Raw genomic sequence first — 26,752 nt, forward strand, 5'->3', positions numbered from 1 at the left:
ACCTGCTGCCACACACCAGGGCTGTCCTTGCTGTCCCCCCCGCCACTGTCTGCCCCAGGCCCCCCACCCCACCTGCTGCCGGGGTGCCCCACACGCTGCTGGGGACCCCCACCTGCCGCCAAGGACCTCCCCCACTACTGGGGACTCCCACCTGCTGCTGTGGAGCCCCACCCACTGCCAGGGACCCCCACATGCTGCTGGGCACCCCCACACACTGCTGGGGACCCCCACCTGCTTGCCAGGGACCCCCACATGCTGCCAGGGACACCCCGACTCCTGTGTGTCCCACTGTGCCAGGCCCCCGTGCCATGTCCTGCCATGGCCCCCCTTGGTCTGCCCTGGCCTTGCTTCCGTGTACCCCACCATGTCCCCCCACTTCTGCCGCGTCCCCTCGGCGTGTCCCTGGGCCGTGGCCCCCCCCGCCCCGCCCTGCGCCCACCGATCTGGCCCTGCTGTGCCGTGCCCTCCGTCACGCCCCGCACGAAGCTGCGGATCTCCTCGTCCTCCAGCCGCTCCCCGTCCCGCTTCTTGCGGATCAGGGTGGGGAGAGCGGCCATCCCCGACCCCGCAGATCCAGCCCCCCCGATCCCGCGCGGGGCACCCCGAGCCTGCAGAGCCTCTGCCCGCCGCTGCCCGCCCTGGCCCGTGCCCGCGGCGCAGAGGCGTCTCCGGTGCTGGACTCTGTCCCCGGGGGCAGCGAGCGAGGGTCAGGCCGGGGCGGGGAGAGGCTGGGGGGGTGGGGGGGTGGCAGGGCTGGGGCCCCCCCATGGAACCCCCATTTCCCCCAGGACAACCTCAAGTGATGTCTGAGGGCTCTGTACGGCCACCCCCACCCCGCCACTGTGCCCCCTCCCTGGGACAGGGTCCCCAGTGCCACCCCACACCCCGAGGTCCTGCCTGGGGTCCAGGTGACCGTGTGGGTGTGTCCCCCCCCCCACCAGGCACTGGGGTGGCCCCGGGGGGGGCGACAGGGCAGAGGGGTTTGGGGTGGGCACTTGGCAAGGGGCTGAGGGCTCTGGTGGAACAGGGAGGTGAGGACCCGGTGTGGGGAGAGCTGGAATGGGGGCAATGGGGATTGGGAGGGGAATTGGGATGGGATGGGGTGGGATGAGATGGGATGGGGTGGGATGGGGATGGGATGGGGTGGGATGGGATGGATGGGATGGGGTGGGGTGGGGTGGGATGGGATGGGATGGGGTGGGATGGGGATGGGATGGGGTGGGGTGGGATGGGATGAGATGGGATGGGGTGGGATGGGGATGGGATGGGGTGGGGTGGGATGGGATGGATGGGATGGGATGGATGGGGATGGGATGGGGATGGGATGGGATGGGGTGGGATGGGATGGATGGGATGGGATGGATGGGATGGGATGGATGGGGATGGGATGGGATGGATGGGGATGGGATGGATGGGGATGGGATGGGATGGATGGGGATGGGATGGGATGGATGGGGATGGGATGGATGGGGATGGGATGGGATAGGATGGGGATACCATGACCAGCCAGAAAGCATCAGCCGGACGCTCGGGTCTTTTGGGCCTCAGTCTTTTGGTAACGGTCTGCTCCCCCCCCGCGGCCCCGCGGCCGCCCCCCACCCCCCCTAGTCGGGCACGTCCACGATGAGGGGGGCCAGGTATTGCGAGTGCCGGATCCCGAACGTCAGCCCCTGCCGCCGATCCTGCAGGGCGGGAGAGACGGTGGCGGTGGGGGACGGGGGTCTCACGCTTCCCGACCCCCACCCCCCCGCCCCGCCCTCACCAGCGGGACCCCCCAGCACCCCCTCACCTGCTGAAGGCTGTAGGCGCCGGGTCCGGGCTTGGTGGTGGGGTCCCCGGGGGGGGTGTTCCGCGCCAACATGCTGTACTGCGGCGCCCGCCGCTTGTAGACGTCGGCGTCGACCACGCGGTAGCTGCAGGGCCCCGGCGTCTGCGGGCAGAGGGTGCAGTGACGCGCCCCTGGGCCCCCTGGTACCCCGGCACACGGCCCCCCGGTGCCCCAGCCCCTCACCCACCGGCCCCCCCACCCACCTTGCACAGATCCTCGTAGAAGGCGCCGATGTGGCTGCGTCCCGGGATGGAGAAGTTGGGGGCCGAGCTCTTGTTCACCACGTTGGGCCCCAGCATGGGGGGCAGCCGGTAGGCAGCGGGGCCTGGGGGTGAGGGGGGGCCCCGACAGCCCAAGGGGGTATCATGGAGGGCCCAGACCAGCCCAGGGAAGATGGGGGGCTCAGCCCAGGGATGATGGGGGGCCCAGACCAGGAGTGAGGGGCTCTCAGCTTGGGGATGATGGGGGGCTCAGACTGGGGATAATGGGATCCCATCCTGACCCAGGGGGATGATGGGGGGCCCAAGGGAGATGATGGAGGGGCCCAGCCTGGATCAAGGGGGTGATGGGGTCCCAGCCTGGCACAGGGGGGGATGATGGGGGGGCCCAGGGGGGTGATGGGGGGGGCCCAGCCCAGCTGAGGGGGAATGATGGGGGTCCCAGCCTGGCTCAAGGGGGTTGTTGGGGTCCCAGCCCGGCCCAGGGGGGATGACAGGGGGGCCCAGGGGGATGTTGGGGTCCCAGCCCCGCCCAGGGGGGATGACAGGGGGGCCCAGGGGGATGTTGGGGTCCCAGCCCGGCCCAGGGGGGATGACAGGGGGGCCCAGGGCAATGTTGGGGTCCCAGCCCGGCCCCTGTCTCTCCTACCCGGCGTCTGGTGGACGGTGCCGTGCCTGGTGCGGGAGCCGAGGGTGCAGGCGGGTGCTGAGGGAAAGGCCAAGCCCCCCGCCCTTTCCGGGGAGTAACAGCCTGGGGGGGAGCAGGGGGGGCGCTGGGCCATGGGCATGGCTTGGGGGGGGGGGATCCCCAGCCCTGCTGCCCCCTCCGAGGGTCTCCCAGTCCCCCCCCTCACCTGGCCCGGGGGTGCGGAAGGGCGTCAGGTCAGGGGGGCGGCTGTAGATAGAGTAAGCGGGGGTCCCGTCCTTGCCCTTGGCGGTGGTCCTGGGGGGCAGCAGGTACACGGGCCCGGGGGAGCGCTCGTCCTGCCGCCCCCCCACCCGCACCCCAAAACTGTAGGCGGGGGCGCGGCTGCGGGAGGGGTCGTGCAGGCGATAACCTGGGGGGGAAGAGCAGGAGGGCTCGGTGGGCTGCGGGACCCCCAGCCCCACACCAGCTCCAGTAGCCTGGAGGGGGGGGCTCGGTGGGCTGCAGGACCCCCCCCCGGCCCCGACTCACCGACGCTGGTGGGGAGCCCGTACTTGGGCCCGGGGCTGCCGTAGAGGGCGGCGATGGGGCCGCGGGGGCGGTGGGGCCTCCAGCTGCCCACCCAGGCGCCGTCCGACATGGTGGGTCCTGCCGGCAGCCAGCGCGACCCTCAGCACCCCCACACCCCACGGACCCCCCCGCCCGCCGCCGCTGGCCACAGGGCGCCCTCGGGGGTCCGCGGACCCGGGGCCAGCGGCACCGGCAACGTGACAGCGCCGGCATCAGAATGGCCGGGGGGGGCCGGGGCTCAGCACCCCCCTGCTCAGCACCCTGGGGATGAGACCCCCACGGCCCCAGGGAAGGAACCCCAGCACCCCATGGATGGAGCCCTCAGCACCCCATGGATGTGGCCCCCAGTACCCCAGGATAGGGCCCCAGCACCTCATGGATACACCCCCCCAGTACCCCATGAATACAGCCCCCAGCACCCCAAGGATGGAGCCCCCAGCACCCGATGGATGTGGCCCCCCAGCACCCCATGAATGTGGCCCCCAGGACAGGGCTTCAGCACCCCAGGGTCCAGCCCCAGCACCCCATGGATACGGCCCCCAGTACCCCAGGATAGGGCCCCAGTACCCCAAGGATGGAGCCCCCAGCACCCCCTGGATGTGCCCCCCCCGCACCCCATGGGTATGTCCCCCAAGACAGGGCCCCAGCACCCCATAGCTGTGTCCCCCAGCACCCCAAGATATGACCCCCAATAGACCATGAATACAGCCCCCAGCACCCCAGGATACAGCCCCAGCACCTCATGGATACGGCCCCCAGTACCCCAGGATAGGGCCCCAGCACCCCCCGGCTGGATCCCCCAGCACCCCCTGGATGTGCCCCCCCCGCACCCCATGGGTGTGGCCCCCGGGAGCCCAGGGGTGCAGCACCCCGGGGATGTACCGGGAGCCCCGCGGCGCTGAGGCCCTTACCCCGAGCGGTGCTGAGCTCTGGCCGGGCTCTGCTCCACCCGTCACTATGGCAACCGCACAACAAACTGCGCTGGGCAGCCGGGGGGGGGCACGGGGACATGGAATGTGGGGACGCAGGCAGCCGCGGGCGTGGGGCTGCCCCACTGCAGGAGCACCCGGGGTGTGGGGGCCCCACGGGGCCATAGCGGGGTCTGTGGGGCTGGGGCGGGGTGCTGGGGGTCCCGCATGGGCCGTGGGGGTCCCGTGGGGACGTTGGGGGGCCACAGGGGTTCCACAAGAGCCGTCTGGGGTCTGCTGGGACCACGGGGATCCTCTTGTCTCCATGGGGGTCCCCCCTGGCCCCCAGGCTGTCCCTAAGGCCGGGGGGGGCCCTTGGGCATCGCAGGGGTCCCCCCTGGGCCATGGGATCCCCCCTGAGACTACGGGTGCCCCACTGGGGGGGGATGGGGGTCTCCCACAGACCGTGGGGGTCCCGGGGGTGGGGGGTATGGGCGTCCCGTGGGGCACAGCTGGCCCCGCCAGCAGCTTTTCCTGCCCTGGGCTGCCCGTCCCTGTCCCCCCCCCCGCGCCCCGTGACAGCTGGTGAGTGTCGGCCCCCCCATCCCACGGTGCCATGGGACAACGTGGGACCCCCCCGGGCGATGAGGGACGAAGGACACACAGACCAGGGTGGGCTCAGGGACCTTTACTGTGGCCAGCGGTGGGCAGGGGGACAGGCAGGGGGCTGGCAGGGGGGCAGGCAGGGGGGCAGGCAGGGGGACAGGCAGGGGGACAGGCAGGGAGCAGGCAGGGGGACAGGCAGGGGGACAGGCAGGGGGGCGGGCAGGGAGCAGGCAGGGCCGGCGCTGGGGGGCTGCCCGCGGCTCTAGGCGCTGGACTTGCAGACAAAGGGTTTTCTGTCGGCGCAGGCATCGCTGAACCACGTCATGAAACCTGGAAGGGAACGGGGCCGTCAGCCCCCCCCGGGACCCCCCCGGCACCCCCCGGAACGGCCATGAGCGTGTGCATGTGTGTGTTGTACACGTGTGTGTGTGTGTGCTCCTGTGCAACATGCATGTGCCGCTGCACGTGTCCGTGTGTCCCTGTGCACACCCAGGGGCCACCCGCCACCCAGGGCCCCCCAGCCACAGGCTGGCATGTGCCGAGGGGGCCAGGTCTGTGCTGTGGGTGTCCGGGGACGCTGGTGGCCAGGGATGGTGGTGGACGAGGACACCAGTGACTGGGGATACTGGTGATAGGGGATACTGGTGGCCAGGGACCCTGGTGGCTGGGGACACTGGTGGCCGGGAATCCTGATGGCTGGAGGTGCTGGTAGATGAGGATACCAGTGACTGGGGATACTGGTGTGAGGGATGGTGGTGGCTGAGGACACCAGTGACTGGAGATGCTGGTGCCTGGGGATGCTGGTGGCCAGTGACCCTGATGGCCAGGGACACTGGTGTCTGGGGATGCTGGTGGCCAAGGACACCAGTGACTGGGGACACTGGTGGATGGGGACCCTCATGGCCAGTGACACCGGTGGCTGTGGACAGGGATGCTGGTGGCCAGGTCCCCGATGGCCAGGGACACCGGTGACCAAGGACACTGGTGTCTGGGGACGCTGGTGGCCGGGTCGCGAGCCCCCGGCAGCCCGTGCTCACCGGCCGTGTCCTGCAGCGCGGCGCACGCCCTCCTCCGGGGCCCGGGCTGCTGGTGCCAGGAGCCGTAGTCCACCTCCGAGCTGTCCGACCACTGCCAGCGCCGGCTCTGCGGGGGGGGACACCGTGACCCCCGCTCGGGGCTGCGGGGTTTTGGGGGTCCCGGGAGGGTCCCGGCTCCGCCCCGGGGCCGCGCTCACCCCCAGGGGCCGGTGGAGGCCGATCCAGACGCCGTTGTCCTCCTCCTCCTCCTCCTCCTGCTCCTCGCTGTCCTCGGCGGGGCGGGCGGCGGCGAGCAGGGCGGCGATGGCCCGGTGCTCCTCCGCGCTGTGCACCGAGGCCAGGTGGGCGCCCGCGCCCCAGCGCTGGCAAAAGGCCTGTGGCGGGGATGGGGGGTGACACCGGAGCCCCGCCCCGAGCCCTGGTCCCCAACCATTGGCCCCCAACCCCAATCCCTGGTGCCCCACCCAAACTCCTGGTCCTAGACCCCCAAAACGTTGGTTCCAGACCCCAACCCCAAGTGCCAGACCCCAACCCCTGACCCCAGACCCCAACCCCTGGTCCCCAATCCCAACCGTTGATCCCCAACCCCAAACCCAAGCCCCAGACCCCAACCCTTGGTCCCCAACCCCAAGTGCCAGACCCCAAACCCTCATCCCCAACCACAGACCCTCGTCCCCAACCCCAACCGTTGCTCCCCAATCCCAAACCCAAGCCCCAGACCCCACCCCTGGTCCCCAATCCCTGATCCCAGACCCCAACCCCTGGTCCCCAACCCCAAACCCTCATCCCCAACCCCAACCGTTGGCCCCCAACCAGCCCCCAATCCCAAACCCCAACTCCTGGTCCCTCCTGACGCCGAACCCCGACCCCAATCCCCAGCCCCTGCTGCCCCGCTCCTGTAGCCACCGAGGATGAGGAGGGCCGGGGCGGTGCTGCGGGCCCCTGGACGCTCCCCCTCGGCACAGGGTGGCCACGGTGCCACCGCGGCGGCTGCTGGTCCCGTGCGGGGCAGGGACCCCCTCGGGGAGGAGCACCCCCATCCCGGGTGGCACTGACACCCCGATGTGCGACCCCAGCAGTCCTGCAGCCATGGGGGTGGGTGGGGTCCCCCCATGGGGGGGGGAGGGGGGAGTGGGGTGTTACCCCCGTCCCCCAGCTCCCCTCACCTCCGCCCTCCTCCAGCTCAGCTCCCGGGGGAAGAAGCCGTAGCACCCCTCCTCGAAGGGCACCCAGCCCCAGGCGCAGGCAGCCGGCTCCTGCCCTGTGGGGCGGGCAGGGGGTCAGGCAGCGCGGAGGAGCGGGGGGCACGGCGGTGGCCCCCCCACCCCGACACTCACCCCGCAGCCGGGGGACGAGCAGCAGCCAGCCCAGCAGGCCCAGCCTCAGCGTCCTCGTCGGTCCCATCGGTCCCTTCCCTGGGGGGGGGACAGCGGCAGGACTGGGGGTGCTCAGATCCCTGCTGACCCCCCCCCCCCCCAGCTCTATGGATGCCCGAGGCCCCTGCCCGCCCCTCCTGCTGCCAGGTTGGGGGTGTATGGGGACCCCCCCAGCCCAGCGGTGGTGTGGGTGCAGGGGAGAGCCTGTGGGGTGCAGCTGGGGGGGGGTGTCGGGGTGCAGGGGAGTGTCAGTGAGATGGCACCAGGATGGGTGCAGGGTGGGGGGCGCAGGGTGGGGTGCTGGGGTGAAGGGGGGGGTCAGGGCTGCAGTGAGCAGGGGGGCAGGATAGAGGGTGCAGGGTTACAGGGGCGCAGGGGTGCAGAATTTGGGGGGCAGGGTACAAGGGGGCAGGATTTGGGGTGCAGGGTGTGGTCATACTGGGTGCAGGATTTGGGGTGTAGGATTTGGGGTGCTGCGGCTGCAGGGGGGGACAGGGGATGCCCTGCGGCCTGGACACCCCCATGCAGGGGTGCAGCCCCCCCTTCCCTGCAGTGGGGCTGCGGGGACTCACCTGTGTCCCCTGGGGAGCTCGTCACGGCAGCGGGCGCTGGCGCGGACCCTGGGGGTGCGGGCAGCACCCCCGCGGGGTTTTATCCCCGGGCAGGGGGGGCGAGGCCGTGAGCCACCGCAGCGTCGTCCCTGCCCCGACGCAAACCGGCCGCAGCGACGCAGGCGAGCGGCTTAGCGACGCGTGGCCCCCCCCGCCGCTGCCTTTGATGGGGCGCCGGCCGCGGGGACACCCCGGCTTTGCTGTCGTGGTCGGCGGCGTCACCCCGCGAAGGGCGGCAGCGCGGGACCGGCGTGTGCCTCGACGCCACCGCGGGCACGTGGCCCCCCCTCGCCCTGCCATGGCACAGCCCGAGATGGGTGTTGGCACCGTGACGCTGGTCCCCAGCTCAGCCCGGGGGGAGGGCAGGGGGTCCCCAGGATCACCCTGGGCTGAGGGCAGGGGGTCCCCAGCTCCATCCCGGGGTGAGGGCAGGGGGTCCCCAGGATCAGCCTGGGGTGAGGGGTGGGGGTTCCCCAGGATCACCCCGGGGGGAGGGTGGGGGATGCTCCGCAGCTGGAGGGGCAGTGGCAGGGGGTCCCCCTCAGCCCCCCACCTCATCCATGAGGGGACCCGGGCTCCCCCCGCTCCCTGGCCCGTGCCCCCCCGCGGGCCGTGCCCAGGGCCCTGCACGCCCCGAGATCAAACGCCGTCGCCCGGCACCAAACAGGCCGCGGGCCCTGCGCCAAGGCGGCGGCACGGCCGGGCTGGGGGGGCCCTGGCGCCTGCCCAGGGGGCTCAGCACCCTCTCTGGGGCTCAGCACCCAGCTGTGGGGCTCAGCACCCAACTGTGGGGTCTAGCACCCTGTCAGGGGGTCCAGCACCCATCTGTGGGGTTCAGCACCCAGCCATGGGGTTTGGCACCCAGCTGTGTGTCCCAGCACCCAACCTTTGGCACTGCCGGAGCAGCCTAAGGGGGACCCGTCCGTAATGGAAACACTGGCAGGGAAGGATCGGTGCTTATCTGGGAGCCCGCGGCATCCTTGATAAGGGCAGCAGAAACGGTGATAACGAACGGCCCTTCCAGGAAAGCAGAAGTCGGTAACGGCCGCAGCAGCAGCCGGTGACCCCGGGCGTGACGTGAGCCCGTGTCGGGGTGTGACTGCACCCACGGGAGACACTGGGGAGGGACAGCGGGTGGCAAACACCCGGGTGGGACGGGAATGGGGTCATGGAAAGTGGAGGAGGGAGCAGGGATGTGGAGGGGGGGAACGAGGGGTGCAGGGGGGAGCCTGGCATGTGGAGTGGAGAGGCGGGGATGCAGAAGAGGGGGAAGCCGGGGGGGTCAAGGGGGGAACCAGGGGTTCAGGGGGGGAGCCAGGGATGGGGAGGGGAGCCAGGGATGGGGGGGGGTGCCGGGGTGGAGTGGTAGAGCCAGGGATGCGAAGAGGGGAGCCAGAGATGGGAAGGGGGGGCCGGGGGGGGGGAAGCCAGGGGTGCGGAGGGGCGAGCAGCTGCCTTTGGGTCTCGGTCGTGTCAAGAGCCAACGGCCAGAAACCAGCCTCAGCCCCCGCCTTGCGAAAGCGGGAGCGCGGCCGGTCGCGGGGGGAGATGACGGAGGCGATAAACGTGCTGGGAGCTGGCGGGGGGACCCTGCGGTTGGTTACGGTGATGGGCCTTTGCCCCCCACCCCGGGCATGCTGCTGCCTGAGCAAGGTGCTGGGGCTGGGCTGGGCCGTCCACAACGGCAGTGGGGGGGTGTGGGGGTGTCCGTCTGCCAAATCTACTGTAGAACGTCCCCCGACACCCAACACACGAGGCAGAGGGAGCCCCCGGCCGAGCCCCGAGCAGTTGTGCGGGCTGCCAGCCGGGCACCTACACACCGTACTGGGCACCTACACAGCACATATGGGCACCTACACAACCTACGGGCCTCTGCACAGCACATACGGGCCTCTGCACAGCGTATCTCTAACACAAACGCCTTTATTTGCCTTTTCCTCATGATTTTTATTATTTTCTCTCTCTAATTTAGTGACTGGGTGGCGCCTGACGACCCCAGTAGTGCTCGGTCGCTCCAGCTCACGCCGGGTCCTGAGCACCAGTCTGTGCCGGCAGCTGGTAATTAATCCCTAATGGTAATTAATCCCCAATGGTAATTAATCCCCAATTGCACTGATTGCCTGGGCAGGCCAGAGCTGGCACAGGGGGGCAGTGACACAAAGAGCCACCGACCCCGTCACCTCGTGGTTCCAGGGGGGGTGTAAGTACCCACTGCTTCCTGGTGACCCCGGGGACACCGTGGTCCCACTCCCGGTGACCCCGGGACACCGTGGTCCCACTCCCGGTGACCTCGGGGACACCGTGGTCCCATTCCTGGTGACCTCAGGGACACCGTGGTCCCATTCCTGGTGACACCAGGGACACCGTGGTCCCACTCCTGGTGACCCCGGGGACGTTGATGTCCCAGAGCTGTCCGCAGGCCGAGGCGGGGGGGGGCGCTATGGGAGCATCCAGGAAGCAGATTTGGTCTCACTGGTCTCACTGGGACCCCAGAGAAGCTGCAGTAACGACACCCCCCCACCCCCCACCCCCCCCCAGCCCCCGTTCCAGGAAAGCAGAAGCGTTGGGGGGTTCCAGGAAGGCTGCCCTGCCCGCCCCCCCCCGCAGCCATAAAGCCCGCGGGCCCCGTCCCGGGGAGCTCCCGCCAGCGCAGCCCCTGCCCGGACAGACGGACGGACGGACCCGGGGGGAGCGGGACGTGGGTCACCCCCCCCAGAGACACATCGGCCACCGGCCAGTCCCGCTCCCGGGACCCGTCTGGTGAGTGGCCCCTGTCCCCCGCCCTGGGCTGGCACCACCCGGCCACGGGGACCAGCACCCGGTCAGGGGGGTCCAGCACCCAACTGTGGGGTCCAGCACCTGGTTATGGGGTCCAGCACCCAACTGTGGGGTCCAGCACCTGGTTATGGGGTCCAGCACCCGGTCGGGGGGGTCCAGAACCTGGCCATGGTGTCCAGCACCCTGTCAGGATGTCCAGCACCCAGCTGTGGGGTCCAGCACCCAGATGTGGGGCCCAGAACCTTGTCAGGGGGTCCAGCACCCATCCAGGAGATGCCGAACCCAACCGTGGGGTCTAGCACCCATAAGTGGGGTCCAGCACCCATAAGTGGGGTCCAGCACCCAGCCACGGGGTCCAGCACCTGGTCAGGGGGTCCAGCACCCAGTCGTGGGGTTCAGCACCCATCCAGCACGCAGCCGGGGGTGATGTCAGCCCTGTGAGAGGGGCTGGGGGGGGCAGGACCCCATCGCTCCCATTTCTCAGCAAGGATGAAGGCTGCGCCCCCCCTGCCCTCATCCCGGGATGGAGCTGCCCCCCCCTTGCTCACGCCCCCCCTCTCTCTGCAGCAGTGGAGATGAGGGCCGGGCCCCCGCTGCCCCCCCGCCTGCTCGGCTGCCTGCTCCTCCTCGCCTGGGTGGGGGGTGAGTCCCTGCCCTGGCCGTGGGCCCTCGGGGGACGGGGGTGCAATTCCCCCCCCCCCCGCTGTGGGCAGCAGCGCCCGAGCCAGCACCCCCTGATCCCCGATACCCACTCCCTGCCCCTGCTCCCCAATCCCCGCTCCCCAACCCCTGCCCCCCCCGTGCCCCGTCCCCTGCAGCCCCCCCGTGCCCAGCCCTGCCTGACCGTGGGACCCCTCCCCTGCACCCCAAGTGCCGAGTGTGTGGCAGAGGCTGGGGGCTGCCCCTGGGTGGGGGTGTCCTTGGTTTGGGGTGTCCCTGGGTGGGATCTGGGGGGGCCGTTGCCCACGTGGCCCCACACCTGCGACAAACATCCCAGCTCCCTCCCCATGGCAGTGGGGGGGCAATGAGCCGTGGGGGGGTGGTGGGTGCCCCCCTCCCGTGGGACAGTGGCGGCTCTGCCTGCGTTTTGAAGGTGCCCTCGGCGGCCCCCCCGGCCGGGGGCTCGCAGCGAGGACGCGGACAGTCAGCTGCCCCTCCAACTGGCTCTACTACCGGGGGGCCTGCTACGGGTACTTCGTGGAGAGGAGGACCTGGGCCGAGGCCGAGGTGGGTGCTGACACCCCTGGGGGGGTCCCCGGTGTGGGGGGGGGCAGCGGGTGAGGACTGAGGACAGGACCCCAGCGCAGGGTGAGCTGGGGGGGGAGCTCTGCGGCTTGGGGGTGCCCGGGGGGTGCGGGTGCTGGGTGCTGAGCCCCCCCCCGTGCCCCCCCCAGGAGGAATGCCAGCGCTACGGCCCCGCGGGGCGACTGGCCTCCATCCACAGCCAGGGGGGCAGCAGGGTCATCGCCAGCTACCTCAGCAAGCAGAAGGACGGGGACAACGTCTGGATCGGGCTGCAGGACGAGGAGCATGTGAGTGAGCGGGGGGCTGCCCTGGACCCCCCCCATGCCCCCCCGCTGACCCCCGTGTCCCCTCCCGGCACCCACAGACCAGGCAGTGGAAGTGGTCCGATAATTCCGTCTTCGACTACAAGCGCTGGGCCCCGGGGCAGCCCAACAACCTGTGGGACAAGGAGGACTGCGTGGTGCTGGACAAGGCGTCGGGTGAGGGGGGCCGGGGGGGCGCGGGGGGGCTGGTGTGGCCACTGCCGGCGTGGCTGCGACCCCCGACCACCGCGGGGCAGGGGGCTGGTGGTAAAGGGGGGATGGAGGGGAGGGGGATGGAGGTGGGGGGTGAGGGAGAGAAAGGGGTGATGGAGATAAAAGGGGCGATGATGGAGATGGGGGTGATGAGGATAAAAGGGGTGATGGAGGGGAGGGGTGATGGAGGTGGGGGGTGGCAGAGGTAAAAGAGGGTGTCTCGGGGGGGGTGTCAGGGCTCAGGGTGACTCGCTGCCCCCCCCCCGCCCCCCAGGTTTCGACTTGTGGCACGACTACCCCTGCGACTACAAGTTCCCCTTCCTGTGCCGGCACCAGCTCTGAGGGGCGGCGGCTCCCCGCGGGGGCCGGGGGTGTCCCCAGGCCCCTCCCTGCCCGCTGCCCCGCTGGAGGCCCCCCCTCCCCGCCGACCTCCCCCCTCCCAGAGGACAATAAACCCTGGCTTGAGCGCCCAGCACCCCCCCGCGCCCGTCCTCCTTCCCTGCACGCGTGGGCACGGGCAGCGCCACCGCCAAAGCCACTCCTGTCCCTGCCCTGGGGACACGTCACCTCCTCCACTGGGGACACGTCCTGGGGACACGTCCTGCCTTTGGGGACACGTCCTGCCCTGGGACACCTACACTGGGGACACGTCCTGCTGGGGACACCTCCTGCCTTGGGGACACGTCCTACACTGGGGACCCCCCGCCCCATGGCGCCAGCCCCCAGCCCCGCTCCCCAGCACTGGGGGGGGCAGCCGGGGGAACCGTCCGGGCCTTGGTCAGTTTGACCCTAAAATGGACAAAAATCTGCAGAAACCGGGGGCAGGGTGGGGAGGGGGGAGGGCTGGGGGAAACGGGGACCCTGCTGCGGGTTTGCACCCCCCTGCGTGGACCACCGGGGTACCCCGCGGTGCCCCCCCCTGCTCCTCACGCTGCTCCTGCGCAGGGGCCGGTGCTGAGACCCCCCCAGGGCAGCACCAGGGCAAGGGGTGGGGGTCTGGGGTCCTGCCGGGGTCCCTGGGTGGAGAGGTGGGGGGGATCCCCGCGCTCGGCTGTGTCCCCCCACCCCACTTTGCCCCGTTTCCCTCCCGTGGGGGGCTCGGGGGACACGCGGGTGCTGCCGGGGGTGCCATCGGGGGGCGGGGGGGGGCAGCGCTGGGGCCACAGACACGGCGGAGGAAGACTCGGGGCCGGGGGGTGCCTTGGAACACTTTATTGTCGGGTCCACCCCGCCGGGGGGGTGTCGGGGGGTGCCCGTGAACTGTTGGGGTGTAGAGGCAGTGGGGTGGGGGGCTGCGGGGCTCTGGGGGACAATGGGGGAGATGGGTGCGGGATTTGGGGGTCTGGGGAAGTGAAATGGGGCAGAAAGGGGTGAGAATTCGGGGTCCGGGGTGTGATGGGGGCAAGGGGGTGGAGGGGTGAGGGGTGGGGGGGGGCAATGGGGCAGAGGGGTTTGGGTGTCTGGGGGGGGCAATGGGGCAGAGGGGTGCAGGATTTGGGGGTCTGGGCTGTGCTGGGTGCAGGGGGTGTGCAGGGGGTGGGGATGTCCTGTGGGGACACGCGGGGTTCGGGGTGCAGGGCGCAGCGGGGGGGCTCCTGGGGGGGCCCCTCCTAGGCCGCGTATTTGCAGACGAAGGGTTTCCTCTCGCCGCAGGAATCGTCCTCCCAGGACATGAAACCTGCGGAGGAGGGAGCCAGCGCTTGTGGGGGCCCGGGGGACCCTCCCCGCCTCCCCCCCTGCCCCCGGGGTCCCCCCCTCACCCGAGGAGTCCTCCAGCGCGGCGCAGCGTTGCCCCTTGGGGGGGTCGTCCCCCTCCCAGGCTGAGTAGCGCTGCCTGGAGCCGTCTGCCCACGTCCAGGCCTGGCTCTGGTGCCCGGGGCGGGCAGGAGGGAGGCAGGGCTCAGGCAGGGCTCAGGCAGGGCTCAGGCAGGGGTCAGGCAGGGGTCAGGCAGGGCTCAGGCAGCAGCTGGGGGGGCTCAGGGCGGGGGGCAGCCGGGGGGGACAGCCTGCAGCCAGCGTTGGGGCGTGGGGAGGGGACAGACAGACGGACACGGGCAGTGCAGGAACACACGTGGGTGTGGGCAGGGACAGGCAGGGCACGGGCAGCAACCGGGGACGGGGACGTGTGGGAAGGGTCCGGGGCAGAGCATGGGGGGGGGGGGGTGTGACTCCCCAGGAGCATGAGGGGACCTGCAGGCAGGAGTGTGGGCAGGAGTGTGGGCAGGAGTGCGGGCAGGAGTGCGGGCAGGAGTGTGGGCAGGAGTGCGGGCAGCACATGGGCAGCACATGGGCAGCATTACAGGCAGGATTGGGGAAGGATCACGGGCAGGACTGCGGGCAGCGTTACAGGCAGGACTGCGGGCAGGACTGCGGGCAGCGGGCACTCACGCGGTGGTAGAGGCCGATCCAGACGTTCTCCTCCTCCTCCTCCCCGCGGCGCTGGCGCTGGGCGATGAAGGCAGCGAGGGCGCGGTGCTCCTCGGGGGTGTGCAGCGAGGCCAGGTGACACCCCCCGCGGGCAGCCCTGCACCGAGCCTGGCGGGGACGGGCAGGTCGGGGTGTGTGTGTGTGTGTGTGTGTGTGGCAGCGCTGCCTGCACAGCGGGGGCCCAGGGACATCCCCCCCCCAGCACCCACCTCTGCCTTCCTCCAGGTCAGCTCCTGCCCGAAGTAGCCGTAGCAGTGGCCCCTGAAGTCCAGCCACCCCCGGGGGCACTTGCTCGCCTGCAGCCCTGCTCGGGGGGGGGGGTGGGAGGGGGTCAGGACATTCACCGGGACCCCCCCCAGCACCCCCGGCCCCCAGTTGAAGGGGTCGATCCCCAGCCCCTGCGTTTCGGGGGGCCCCAGTGCCCTCCCCTGTGTGCCGGGAGCTGGGGCGGGCAGGGCGGGCAAGGGGGTGTCCCGGGGGTGGGTAACATGGGCAAAGGGTCGTCGCGGAGGGAGGGAGGGTGCGGGCAGGGCGCGGGCAGGGCGCGGGCAGGGCGCGGGCAGGGTCTCACCGGGCAGGGCCAGGCAGCCGAGCAGGCAGAGCCCCAGGAAAGCGTCTGGTCCCATCCTCTGCCTTCCCTGCGGCGGGGAGAGGCTGGAGCAGGGTGGGGGGCACCCAGTAGGTGCCCCAGCACCCACCACCCCAGTCCCAGCACCCACCGTGTGCCCCAGCCCCCCGCTCCAGCCCCAGCCCCCCCAGCACCTGCGGGCGGTCGCGGAGAGCAGCCGGGCTGGGGCAGGACGCGGCCGCGCCGGCACCTTTATAGGCGCGGGGGGGGCGGGGGGGCGGGGGGTGCCACCCGCTCCTGGCAGCCACCCGGCCCCGCTGGCAGCCGGATCAAAGGGGCGAAGCGGCCGCCGCACGGCTCCGGCAGAGCCCCCGGCCCCCCCCGAGGCGCCGGTCCCCCGCGGACGTGCCCGTGGTCCCCGTGGGGTCCCCTCTGGCCCCCGGCACCAGCCGTGGGCGATGGTCTCCGCCCTGATCGGGGGCCCCCGCGCCCAGCCGGGCCCCCCCGGGGCAGGGCTCCCCCCCCGGGTGTCAGCGGCGGAGCCCCACGCGTGTCGGTGCTTCACGGGCTCACCCCGAGGTGGGTGCCCGGCCCTGGGCCGCACCTCGTCGGGCTGATCCCTCTGTGCCGGGCAGCGCCCAGCTCCGGCCGCGGCCTCCTGCGGCACCCACCGCCCCGTCATGGCACCCACCACCCCGTCGTGGCACCCACCGCCCCGTCGTGGCACCCACCGCCCCGTCGTGAGCACCCGCCACTCATCGTGAGCACCCGCCACTCATCGTGAGCACCCGCCACTCATCGTGAGCGCCCACAGCTCCGGTGTGGCACCCATGGGTCCAGCACGAGCACCCACTGCACGGGCGTGAGCACCCAGCTTGGCACACGCGGGCACCACGTGAGCACCCAGAGCTCTGGTGTGAGGACCGGCGTGGCACCCGTGGGTCTGGCGCGAGCACTGGCCATGGCGGGGGCCGGGTCGCTGCCCCACGGATGGGGGGGCACAGCGTGTGGGCCAAGCGATGCTGGGTGGTTCCACGGACCCACGGCGGGGAGTGGGGTGCTGGGGAGGTCCCACAGGGTGCCAGGAGGGACCCGCGGGGGGGAGTGGGGTGCTGGGAGGGTCCCATGGGGGTATCAGGGTGCTGTGAGGAACCCACAGAGGGATCGGGGCGCCGGGACGCAGCACCCCGTTGCAGAGGTGCCGTCCCCGGGGCGCGCAGCCCCTCCGCAGGGCCGGGGGGGTGAGGGGCAGGAGCCGGGCCCAGCCCGGGCGGCTCCCGAGGGACACGGTGGCAGCTCCGGCCCCCCCGCGCCCTGCAGAGGCCTGAGCCCCCCCCGGGGTCCCCACCGCACCGGGGGGCTCCGGTCCCAGCTTAATGTGGGGTCGGGGTGCAGGATGTGACCCGAGACGGGACTGGGGTGAGGGCGTTGGGGGGCAGGAGGGGCCCCAGCTCAGAACCCCCGGGGGGGGCATCGCCGGAGCCAGCTCGGGGGGGGTCACCGCGGGGTCACCTCCCCACAGGGTCCTTCTGCCTGGGGACAGTGGGCAGCCCGGCAGCACAGGCAGGGAGTGCAGGCAGGGTGCGCAGGCAGGGAGTGCAGGCAGGGGTGCAGGCAGGGGTGCAGGCAGGGTGCGCAGGCAGGGGTGCAGGCAGGGGTGCAGGCAGGGTGCGCAGGCAGGGGTGCAGGCAGGGGTGCAGGCAGGGTGCGCAGGCAGGGAGTGCAGGCAGGGGTGCAGGCAGGAGTGTGCAGGCAGGGGTGCAGGCAGGGGGGTGCAGGCAGGGGTGCAGGCAGGGGGGTGCAGGCAGGGGTGCAGGCAGGGAGTGCAGGCAGGGGTGCAGGCAGGGTGTCTCTCCCCAGGGCCGCAGCACCCGCAGGACGAGGGGGTGCCCGCAGCGGGGGGCCCTGCGCTCTCTGCGCCCCCCCGCAGCCCCGGGCTCGGGGGGGACGGTGCCGCCCCCCCGCCGTGGGGCGCGTCCCGGGACGAGGCGTCCGGACACGGCCCAGGGGCTCTGCGCAGCGCCCGTCCCTGTCCCTCCCTGTCCCCGTTCCTCCCTGTCCCCGTCCCCGTCCCTGTCCCTGCCCGTCCCTGCCGCCGCGCCCCGCTGCACACCCCGCGTCACCACCACGCAGGCGGGCGCGGCGCGGCGGCACGGGGGGGTTGGTGTCACCCATCACCGCCCCCCAGCACCCTGCCCGCGGCTGCCGGGACCCCCGGGGGGCGCAGGGGCCCCGGCCGGGGGCGGGGGCTCACACCAACAGCCTTTATTGGAAGCATGTACAGAGCAGCCAGGCCCCCGCTGTGCCCCCCCCCCCCCCGTCCCCTCCACCCAGCACCGGGGTTCGGGGTGGCCCTCGCCAGCCCCGGCTCCGTGTGTCCCCCCCCGGGGGTGGGGGTCCAGCCCGCCCCCCCCTCACTTCCCCCGCTTCTCGCCCGGCTTGTCGAAGAGCTCGGCGATGTCCAGCATGGCCTGGCGGATGTTCCTCCCGAAGCGCTTCGAGTCCTGCGGGGCGGCACCGTGACCCCCGTGACCCCCCCTCTCCGAGCAGGGCCCCCCAACCGGGACCCGGAGGGGTCATGGTCAGGGTTGGGGGGGCTGCCCCAGACCCACAGGGGACCCTGTGGCACAGACACGGCAGCAGGAGAGCCGCCGCTGCCTGGGGAGCCCCCCCCGAGCCCCCCCCCCCCCCCCCCCCCCCCCGCGGGACCCCCCCCCCCTTCCCGGGGTCTCTCACCGTCTCGGAGCTGGAGAACTTGCTGGAGACGTGGAAGGTGATGAGGTTCTCACCGGCGATGATGTAGGAGACGCCGTAGCCATCATCTGCCACCTGGGGGGGGGGAGTGGGGTTGGGGCACCCCCAGGACACCCCCGGGGCACCCACCCAGGCCGTGGGTCTGGGGGCACCCAGCGTGGGGCACGTGCCTGCCCCAGAGCCACAGGGGGGGTGTCCTCCAGACCCACACACCCGCCCCTTGCACCCCCACACACCCCCCCGCCGTGCACACCCCCCGGGCCCCCCCCGGGCCCCCCCAGACGCTCACGGGGCCGAAGCCGCCGCCGGTGGAGACGTGGTCGGGGAAGCGGCTCAGGTCGAACATCTTCAGCTGCTGCTGCGGGGTCTGGCTGGTGGAGAGGCGCCAGGGCTCCGACAGCACCTGCCCGCCGCGGGGGTCAGTGCCGCCGGGCGAGCACCCCGCTGCACCCCACTGAACCCCACCATTGAGCCCCACTGCACCCCGCTGTGCCCCAGAGCACCCCACTGCACCCCACTGCACCCCGCTGCTCCCCAGAGCACCCCACTGCACCCCACTGCACCCCGCTGTGCCCCAGAGCACCCTGCTGAGCCCCACTGTGCCCCAGAGCACCCCACCGTGCCCCCCTGCACCCCACGCGTGCCGGGGCGTGTTGCGGTGGCGCGTTGCCCCCGCGGGCTCACCTGGGCCAGGAAGGGGGACTGCACCCCCAGGTAGCGCGACACCACGTAGAGGCAGAAGAGGTGCCGGTCGATGCCGGCGCCCGTCATGGCCAGGCGGTAGAGGAGCTGGTGCCGCTCGGCCGCCAGCTTGAAGAGCCGCTGGCGCTCGGCTCGCTGCGGGGGGGCGGGCTCAGGGATGGGGTCCCCTCACCCCCAACCCGGCCACCCCCGCGGCTCTGAGCGGGGCCAGGGCCGTGCCCCCCCCCCTCCCCCGGGTCCTGCCGTGGGGGAGGAAAGGGCTGCGCAAGCACTGGGGGGAGATGGGGGTGTCCTGGAGGGGTGGGGACACCCCCAGGGACAGGGACCTGCTCCAGGGATGGGGATGTCCCCAAGGAATAGGGACCTTCATCAGAGATGGGGACCTCCTGAGAGGTGGGGAACTCCCCAGGAGTTGGGGACCCCCCCATGAGGGATGGGGACCTCCCCAGGCGATGGACACTTTCTCTAGGGATAGGGACATCCCCAACGAATAGGGACATAGTGATGGGGACCCCCATGAGGGATGGGGCCCTCCCCAAGGGACGGGACCACTGTGCGGGATGGGGACACCCCCTCGTGCCAGGGACCCCCCCGAGGGACAGGGACGTCCCCACGGGATGTGCCGGCTGAGCTCGACAGCGCAGGGACGGCCTCGACCTCTGAGGGGAGGTTGGGGGGGTGCGGGGGGGTCTGCGGAGCGTGTCCCCCCGCGCGTCGCTCACCGTCTGCCGCGGGTCGGCCATGCTGCGCACGAAGGCGACGGCCTCGGCGGTGCAGGACCTCACCGTCTCCGTGCGGCCCTCGCGGAACAGCCGCGTCATGGAGGCCTCGTACGTGAGGCAGAAGCGGCCCTTGTCCTGCGGAGAGGCCGGGGGGGGATGCTGTCCCCACGTGTGTCCCCCCCAAACGCGTGTCCCCCCCTCCCCATCCCCGTCCCGCGCGGCTCACGCGGAAGTGGGCGAGCTGCAGGGAGATCTGGATGAAGGCGTCGGGGCTGGTCCGGCACCTCTTGATCAGCCCCTTCCCGAACTGGGTGAACTGGAAGCAGCAGAAGTCGACGTCGTCGGCCAAGGCCTTGGCCAGGCGGTACGAGCCCTCGATGGCGGCGCGGCACTGGGGGGGGGACGCTGGCGGCTCAGCCCTGGGACCCCGGCACAGGGATCCCGTGGGGAGCACGGAGCCCACCCCGCTGTCGGGGGGGGGGGGACGGGACCCCGAGATCCTGCTTGTGGGGCTGGGGGGGGGAAATCAGACCCACCTCCTGGGGGAGATCCCACTGGAGGCGCTGGGGGGGGGCGAGCTGGGTGTTGGGCTCACCCCGGCAGTGCCCCCCCTCCGTGTACCCCAGCTGGAATTTGTCTGTCGCCAGCATGAACTGTGGGGGGGGGAAGGTGCCCCTGAGCATGGGGCATCACCCCCTCAGTCCCCCTGAGCCCCCCAGCCTTGCCCCACCCACCCCCCAGCCGCCCCAGTTGCCCCAGTGTCACCCCACACGCTCCCCTCCCCCCACCTCGCAGCCCCACTCACCCCAGGCTTGGGGATGCCCCGCTGGGGGTCCCCAAATGGGGGTAGGGGGCCCCCATGGGGGTCCCCAGCTTTGGGGTCTCCAGCCTGGGGGCGCCCAGCCCTGGGGGTGCCAAGCTCTGGGGGACGCCTAAATGGGGGTTCCCAGCCCGAGGGTGCTCTGTAGGGGTCCCCAACTGGGGGTGCCCAAATGGGGGTGCCCAAGGGGGGGTCCTCAGCCTTGGCGTGCCTCACAGGGGTCCCCAACTGGGGCTGTCCAATTGGGGGTGCCCAATGGGGGTCCTGAGCCCCAGGGTGCCCAAAGAAGGTGCCCAGCTTGGGGTTATCCAAATGGGGGTCCCCTGTCTTGGGGTGCGCAACTGAGGGTGCCCAAGGAGGGGTCCCCAGCCTGGGGGTGGCAAACTAGGGGTGCCCAAATGGAGGTCCCCAACTAGGGGTGCCCAAGGGGGGGTGTCCAAAGGGGGTCCTCAGCCCCAGGGTGCCCAAGGAGGGTGCCCAGCCTGGGGGTGCCCAGCCCGGGGGTGCCACCCCCCCGTTACCTCCCAGAGGTGCCCGATGATGGGCGCGTCGGCCCAGGAGTGCTCGGCGTTGGCCCCCAGCTTCCCGTTCTTGTAGACCACCAGGGTGAAGGACTTATCGAACCAGCTGCGGGGAGAGGGGGGGGTGAGGGCAGGGCGGGCAGCGTGTGGGGGGGTGTGGGGGGCGCTGGCGGGGGTTGCCCACCGGTCGTAGCACTGGCCGTGCAGCAGGGACTTGGCGTAGGCGTCCATGCAGCCCTCGCGGCCCGGGCTGTAGCCGTGCTCCTCCTCGTCCAGCGTCAGGAAGAAGGCCGCGCGCTCCACCGCGTCCAGCGACGTCTTGTTCTTCCCGTGGCTGAAGAACCGGGCTCGAGCCTCGGCCCAGGGCACCCTGTCGGCACCGCCAGCGTCAGGGCGGGGGCAGGCGACACCGACCCCCCCCCTTAACCCCCAACCCTCAGCCTTCCCCCCGCTCCTCATCCCGGAGCATCTCCTCGGGCGCGGGGGGTGCCGGCACCTCTCGCCGGCGGTGAGCGCCGCCAGCCGCTCCTCGCCGGGCTGGGGGGGCGAGGGGTCGTCCAGGATGCGCTGGAACTGCAGCTCCAGGTCTCGGGGGGGCAGCAGCTGCCCCCCGTAGTAGAGCCAGACCTTGTAGAAGCGGCCCCGGTGGTACACGGCCAGGTGCTTGCTGTCCACCAGGTGCAGCAGCGTGTCTGGGGGGGGGACACGTACACACACGGGGTGTCACGGTCACCCCACGGCTCCGGGACCCCCCCCCCCGGGACAGGCACTGCGCAGGGGCTGGGGGCTGAGCGCCGCTGGGGGATTGGGGACCCCCCGGCCCCCCCCCGTACCCGTCTCCTTGCCGGGGATGCGGGTGGTGTTGAACATCCGTTCCGACTGGTAGGAGCACATGGGCACGATGCCCAGCGCCATCATCTGGGGGGGCGGCAGTGAGGGGGGGGCGGGGTGCCTCTGCCCCCACCTCTGGCCCCCCAAACCCGGCCCCTCTGAGCCTCCCAGCAGCCCCCAGACCCTGTGCCAGCCCCACGGCAGCTCCCTCCTGCCCCCCAGCCTCCCCAACACCCCCTGACCCCCCCAGCCCTGTTCCCCACAGCCGCCCTGAGCCCCCCAGCAGCCCCCGGACCCCGTGCCAGCCCCACAGTGACTCTCCCCTGACCCTACCCCTGCGCTCTTGCTCTCCCCGACAGCCCCAGCCCCACCTCACCCCAGCCCTGTACCCCCAGCCCTACCTACCCCCCCCCCAGCCCCTGGACACTGTTCCAGCCTCACGGCAACTCCTCCCTGCCCCCAGCCTCCCCTGCCCCCCCCAGCTCCACCTGCCCCCCCCAGCCCAGTGCTCCGCAGCCTCCCCAGCCCCCCCGCCCCCCCGGGTGCTCACGGGGGGGATCTCCCCGCGGTCCAGCTTGCGGCGGTACATCAGCATGGCGTGAACCACGTTCCCTGCCCGGGCAGCCTGGATGTGGCTGGGGGTCACGTAGAGGAAATCCTGGGGACGAGGGAGGGGGTTTGGTGACGACGCCGGGGGGCACCCGGCGGGGGTTTCAGTTGTGCTGTTGGTCGCCCCCCCCCGCCCTTACCATGGCGTAGTAGTTGCTGTTGACCATGAGCGGGCTGCGGCCGCGCAGGTAGATGTACTGCTCCCACCAGTCGCTCACCTGCGGGGACGGGGACGGGGATGGGGTGCAGGACCCCCCGCCCCGCCCCTAGTGACCCCGGGGGACCCAAGCCCCCCCTCCCACGATCATGGGGGGGGGCCGCAGGGCCGCGGGCTGGGGCTGGGGGGTCGCTCACGTAGTTGGTCGTCCACCAGGACTTGAGGATCAGGTACTTCTGCAGCCGCGGAGCCGTCTTGTCCTTGAACTCCTTGGCCAGAGCCTCCATCTTGCCGTACTTCTCGTCATCCATCAGCGGGCGCACAGACTCCAGGTACTGCGGGGAGGGGGCTCGGTGTGACCCCCCCCCCGTCCCCATCCCACCGCGGCCACCCCACCTCCCACGCCGGCCCCTTACCCGGGTGACGGTGGCCTCCACGGAGGGCACGGGCAGCTTGGGCAGGGAGGTCTGGAAGCTGTAGAGCAGCGGCTTGCGGCCACACAGCACCTTCACCAGCACCTGCCGGGCACGCCGGGGGCTCAGCGGCCACGGCACGGCCACGCGCCGGTGGCACCGGGAGCCCTCCCCGTGCCCGCTGTCCCCGGGGCCCTGGCACCCACCGTCCCGGTGCCCCGGCGTGGGCTCGGCCCGTCCCCACCGCCAGCAGCTTCGCGGCGGCCGCCAGCGCCCCGTCCCCGGCACGCGGACACGCTGCGTCCCCCCGCACCCGCGCTGGGCGCTGCCGGCGGGGCTGCGGGGGCTGCGGGGGCTGCGGGGGCTGCTCACCGCCCAGATCTTGGTGCTGCGGCTCATCTTGCCGTGGGGCTCGAACATCCACCCGTGGTAGGAGAGGAGCAGCTTCAGCGCCTGCCGGAAGAGCAGGACGGCCGAGAGCCAGACGCCGGTGGAGAAGAGCGCGGCGCTCACCATCGTCCGGCTCTCGTAGCTCAGGAGGCGGCTGCGGGGGCAGGCGGGGTGAGGGGGGGACACACATAAAGGCCACGAGCCCCCCCCCCTCGGGGATGTCCCCACGCAGGGCCGTGTCTGTGGCACTGGGGGACGTGTCGTGCGGTGGTCCCCAAGTGGGGGGTTGCCGGTGGGGCCGGGCCCTGGGGGTGCTGGGACTGTGCTGGGAGGGACGCGGGGGGCGGTGTGTGTGTCCCCCCCCGCGCTCACCTCTCGGGCAGGCAGTGGCGGATGCGGGCGATCATCCCCAGGGAGGGGTCCACCTGGCAGTAGAAGGAGCCGGCGGTGGCCATCACGACCACCATCCAGCTGGAGGGGGAGGCGGGGTACACGCCGGTCAGGAAGCTGTTCTGTGGGCACAGGGGGGGTCAGAGCGGCGGGGACGGGGTTGCGGGGGGGGGATCCCGAGCATCCGGCTGCCCCCCCACCTTAGCGCGGACCAAGCGCTTCTTCCAGGAGGAGATGCCGGCGAGGTAGAGCTGCCGCACGGCCTCGCGGCTGAGGTGGAAGTCCAAGCCCTCGGGGGTGACGGTGAACTGGAAGGCCACGGCCTGGTGAGCCTCCGCCATCCTGGGGGGCTGCCGGCACCTGCGGGGGGGCGCATGGGGGTGCTGAGCGCCGGGACACCCCTGCCCGGTGACACGGCTCGGGGAGCAGAGCGGGTGCTGGGTCTGTGCGAGGGGCAGGGGGCGGTGGGGGGGGCGGTGGCGGGGGGTGGCGGTGGCGGTGGCGGGGGGTGGCGGTGGCGGTGGCGGTGGCGGGGGGGTGGCGGTGGCGGGGGCCGGCCGTGTCCCGCCAGCGCCCAGGGCGCGTGCCGCGGCCCAGTCACGCGGCGCTGGCCGGGCGCCCACTGAGGGAAGGGTCAGCGCGGCCGCGGCACCGGCGAGGGACGGCAGCGCGGCCGTGCCCCCCGCTCGCAGGCAGCTGCCTGCGGTCAGAGCCGGGGGGGCCAAGGCAGCGCCTGCCCCCGTCCCCGCCCCGGGAACGCCGCCGGCCGAGCCCCAGCGCTGCCGGAACCGCGGCCTGGGCGTGGGGGAGCCCCCCGGGTGCCCCCGGTGCGGGCGCGCTCAGGGTGCCCTTCACACGGCGCCCTCGGGGCGGGGGGACGGCGGCAGCTCTGTGGGGAGCAAGTCACTGCTGCTGCACCGCCCCGTGACACCGTGACACCGCACCGTGACACCTCACCGTGACACCGCGACACCGCACCGTGACACCGTGACAGCATGACACCGCCCCGTGACACCGTGACACCGTGACACCACATGTGACACCGTGACACCACACTGTGACACTGCACCGTGACACCTCACCGTGACACCACACCGTGACACCGTGACACCACACCGTGACACCGCGACACCACACCATGACACCGTGACACCGCACCGTGACACCTCACCGTGACATCGCACCGTGACACCACACTGTGACACCGCACCATGACACCGTGACACCATGACACCATGTGGTTACACCACACTGTGCAGTTACACTGTATGGTTACACCATGTGGTTACACCGTGTGGTTACACCGTGTGGTTACACCGTGTGGTTATACCACACTGCATGGTGACACTGTATGGTTACACCACGTGCTTACACCGCACTGCACAGTTACACCATATAGTTACACCACACTGCGCAGGTGTGCGTTACACTGCACCACCCCATGGGGCACGGCACGGCCTGCCGCTGCATAACGTGGACCAGTATGGACCAGTACGGCCCAGTATGGCCTGGCGCTGCACAGCTTGGCCCAGTATGGCCCAGTACAGCCCAGTATGGCCTTGCACCTCCCGGCATGGCACTGTGTTTACCTGTCACAACCCAGCGCAGCCTGGCCCTGTATAGCATGGCCCAGGACGGCCCAGTACAGCCCAGTATGGCGCAGCACCGCACAGCCCAGCCCGGCCGTGTGACCGCAGGCTCGGTGTCTGCGGGTGGGACGAAGCCCCCGTGGGTGTCACCCCCCCCCCCCGCCCCACAGGCAGCGCCACAAGGTCACCGGAGCCCCGTGGCCCCGCAGCCCCCCCAAACCGCCGCCCGCCCCCCAGGGCCCCCCCACGGGCCCGGGCCCGCTCCCGGGGGGGCGCAGGCGGGACCCACAGCAGCGGGGGGCGCCGGGGGGCCGCCGCCCCACGGACACGGGTGGGACCCGGCGCCGGGCGGGTGTGGGGCCGCGGGGTGCCCCGGCGCCGGGGGGGGGCGTGTTGGGGGTGTGTGTGCCCGCCCCACGCGTGAGTCCCCCCCCGCCGGGTGCCCGTTACCTGCTCGGGGGTGCGGACGGCGGGCGGCGGCCCCGGGGACGGCGGTTCCCTGCGCCGGTAACCGGACACCGGCGGCGGGCGGGACCCGCTCCGCGCCCCGAAATGGCAGCGGCGGCCGCCGCTCCTCCCCCGCACCGCCCCGGGGGGGCCCGCACCCGCGGAGGGGGGCGCGGAACACCCATGGGGGACCGGCGACACCCGGGGGGGAACCGACACCCCGCGGCGGGACCGGCACGTCGGGGAGGAACTCGCACCCCGGGGCGGGGGGCACCGACATCCCCGGGGGGGGACACCCACGTTCTGGGATAGGAGAAGCACCCCCGGGAGGGGACTGGCCCCCCCAGAGAGGAATCGTGTCCCCCAAGAAGGGCCCCGCACCCTGGCTGGGGGGGTGGGGACACGACACCCACCTCCCCAAAGAGGGACCTGCACCCCCAGGAAAGGAGCAGCACCCCAGAAGGGACCCAATCCCTCGGGGGGGGGGCACCCTGTGTCACTCTGCCCAATCCTGCTGCCTCCGGTCAGAGCCCCCCCCGGACCCCAGGACATTGGGGGTGCACGTGTGCGTGCCCGGTGCCCGCCCCAACCAGGGCTCAGCCCCCGAGCGAGCCCCCCCTCAGGCCTCTGCTGCCCCCCTCAACAGCTCTGGGGGGTCTGGGGCTGGGCGACCACAGAAAAGGAGCCCCCAGCCTGCACCCCGCAGATGGCTACTGGCCACCGGGCTATAAATAGCCGGTATGTGGGTGAAAGAGGAGCTGGGCGAGCGCCGAGGGGAAGCGCCGGGCCCTGGCCCCCCAGCAGCCCCACCCCGGGGGGAGCTCCTGGCCAGGGCTGGGGGGCACAGGGGAAGGTGGCCAACGGGCAAGCGAAGCCACAAGCCCCCAGCCGGTGCTGCAGGGGCAGGGTGGGGGGCAGCACCCCCTCAGGGCAGGGGGTGGGCACAGGGATCGCACCCCGAGGGCAAAGTGGGGGGGGCAGAGCCTGCGCCCCCCCCTCTCCAGTCCAGCCCCGGGCAGGCGTGAGCTGCAGCCCCCCCTGGACCCCCCCGAGCGCCCGCTGAGGCTCTGAGGA

The 26,752-nt window shown here is 72.2% G+C and overlaps 5 protein-coding genes across 6 annotated transcripts; 1 reads left to right on the forward strand and 4 right to left on the reverse strand.

Moving 5' to 3' along the window:
- Positions 1 to 1,604: 1,604 nt before the first annotated feature.
- On the reverse strand, positions 1,605 to 3,332 carry CIMAP1B (ciliary microtubule associated protein 1B). The gene is made up of 6 exons (XM_074901667.1): positions 3,224 to 3,332; positions 2,901 to 3,104; positions 2,696 to 2,797; positions 2,032 to 2,153; positions 1,790 to 1,930; positions 1,605 to 1,682 (listed from the first exon to the last, which is right to left on the reverse strand). The coding sequence occupies exons 1-6, from the start codon at positions 3,330 to 3,332 to the stop codon at positions 1,605 to 1,607; spliced, it is 756 nt and encodes a 251-aa protein (XP_074757768.1).
- A 1,706-nt stretch (positions 3,333 to 5,038) lies between these two features.
- LOC141958802 (struthiocalcin-2-like) lies at positions 5,039 to 7,217 on the reverse strand. Its single transcript, XM_074901690.1, has 5 exons — positions 7,151 to 7,217; positions 6,980 to 7,074; positions 6,011 to 6,187; positions 5,814 to 5,919; positions 5,039 to 5,106 (listed from the first exon to the last, which is right to left on the reverse strand). The coding sequence occupies exons 1-5, from the start codon at positions 7,215 to 7,217 to the stop codon at positions 5,039 to 5,041; spliced, it is 513 nt and encodes a 170-aa protein (XP_074757791.1).
- A 2,131-nt stretch (positions 7,218 to 9,348) lies between these two features.
- Positions 9,349 to 12,759, forward strand: LOC141958803 (regenerating islet-derived protein 4-like). The gene is made up of 8 exons (XM_074901691.1): positions 9,349 to 9,395; positions 9,773 to 9,858; positions 10,408 to 10,560; positions 11,146 to 11,220; positions 11,672 to 11,805; positions 11,973 to 12,110; positions 12,188 to 12,302; positions 12,613 to 12,759. The coding sequence occupies exons 1-8, from the start codon at positions 9,349 to 9,351 to the stop codon at positions 12,678 to 12,680; spliced, it is 816 nt and encodes a 271-aa protein (XP_074757792.1). The 3' UTR covers positions 12,681 to 12,759.
- An 850-nt stretch (positions 12,760 to 13,609) lies between these two features.
- LOC141958768 (rheacalcin-1-like) lies at positions 13,610 to 17,355 on the reverse strand. Of its 2 annotated transcripts, none has more exons than XM_074901668.1 (5): positions 15,337 to 17,355; positions 14,975 to 15,069; positions 14,727 to 14,873; positions 14,099 to 14,204; positions 13,610 to 14,016 (listed from the first exon to the last, which is right to left on the reverse strand). In XM_074901668.1, exons 1-5 carry the CDS (start codon positions 16,013 to 16,015, stop codon positions 13,949 to 13,951), a joined length of 1,095 nt encoding a protein of 364 aa, XP_074757769.1. In that variant the 5' UTR covers positions 16,016 to 17,355; the 3' UTR covers positions 13,610 to 13,948. The 2 variants fall into 2 exon arrangements, with proteins under 2 accessions (XP_074757769.1, XP_074757770.1); XM_074901669.1 differs by having other exon boundaries at positions 14,975 to 15,072; positions 15,337 to 15,448.
- A 325-nt stretch (positions 17,356 to 17,680) lies between these two features.
- On the reverse strand, positions 17,681 to 25,801 carry CPT1B (carnitine palmitoyltransferase 1B). Its single transcript, XM_074901670.1, has 19 exons — positions 25,682 to 25,801; positions 23,843 to 24,002; positions 23,625 to 23,764; positions 23,235 to 23,406; positions 22,866 to 22,967; positions 22,647 to 22,784; positions 22,433 to 22,510; positions 22,234 to 22,341; positions 21,686 to 21,770; positions 21,349 to 21,544; positions 21,037 to 21,222; positions 20,853 to 20,958; positions 20,048 to 20,164; positions 19,738 to 19,902; positions 19,512 to 19,646; positions 18,772 to 18,924; positions 18,377 to 18,490; positions 18,070 to 18,162; positions 17,681 to 17,837 (listed from the first exon to the last, which is right to left on the reverse strand). The coding sequence occupies exons 2-19, from the start codon at positions 23,981 to 23,983 to the stop codon at positions 17,748 to 17,750; spliced, it is 2,319 nt and encodes a 772-aa protein (XP_074757771.1). The 5' UTR covers positions 23,984 to 24,002; positions 25,682 to 25,801; the 3' UTR covers positions 17,681 to 17,747.
- Between the last annotated feature and the right edge of the window lie 951 nt (positions 25,802 to 26,752).

Source organism: Athene noctua, chromosome 3, assembly GCF_965140245.1.
Source record: "Athene noctua chromosome 3, bAthNoc1.hap1.1, whole genome shotgun sequence".
NCBI lineage: Eukaryota > Metazoa > Chordata > Aves > Strigiformes > Strigidae > Athene > Athene noctua.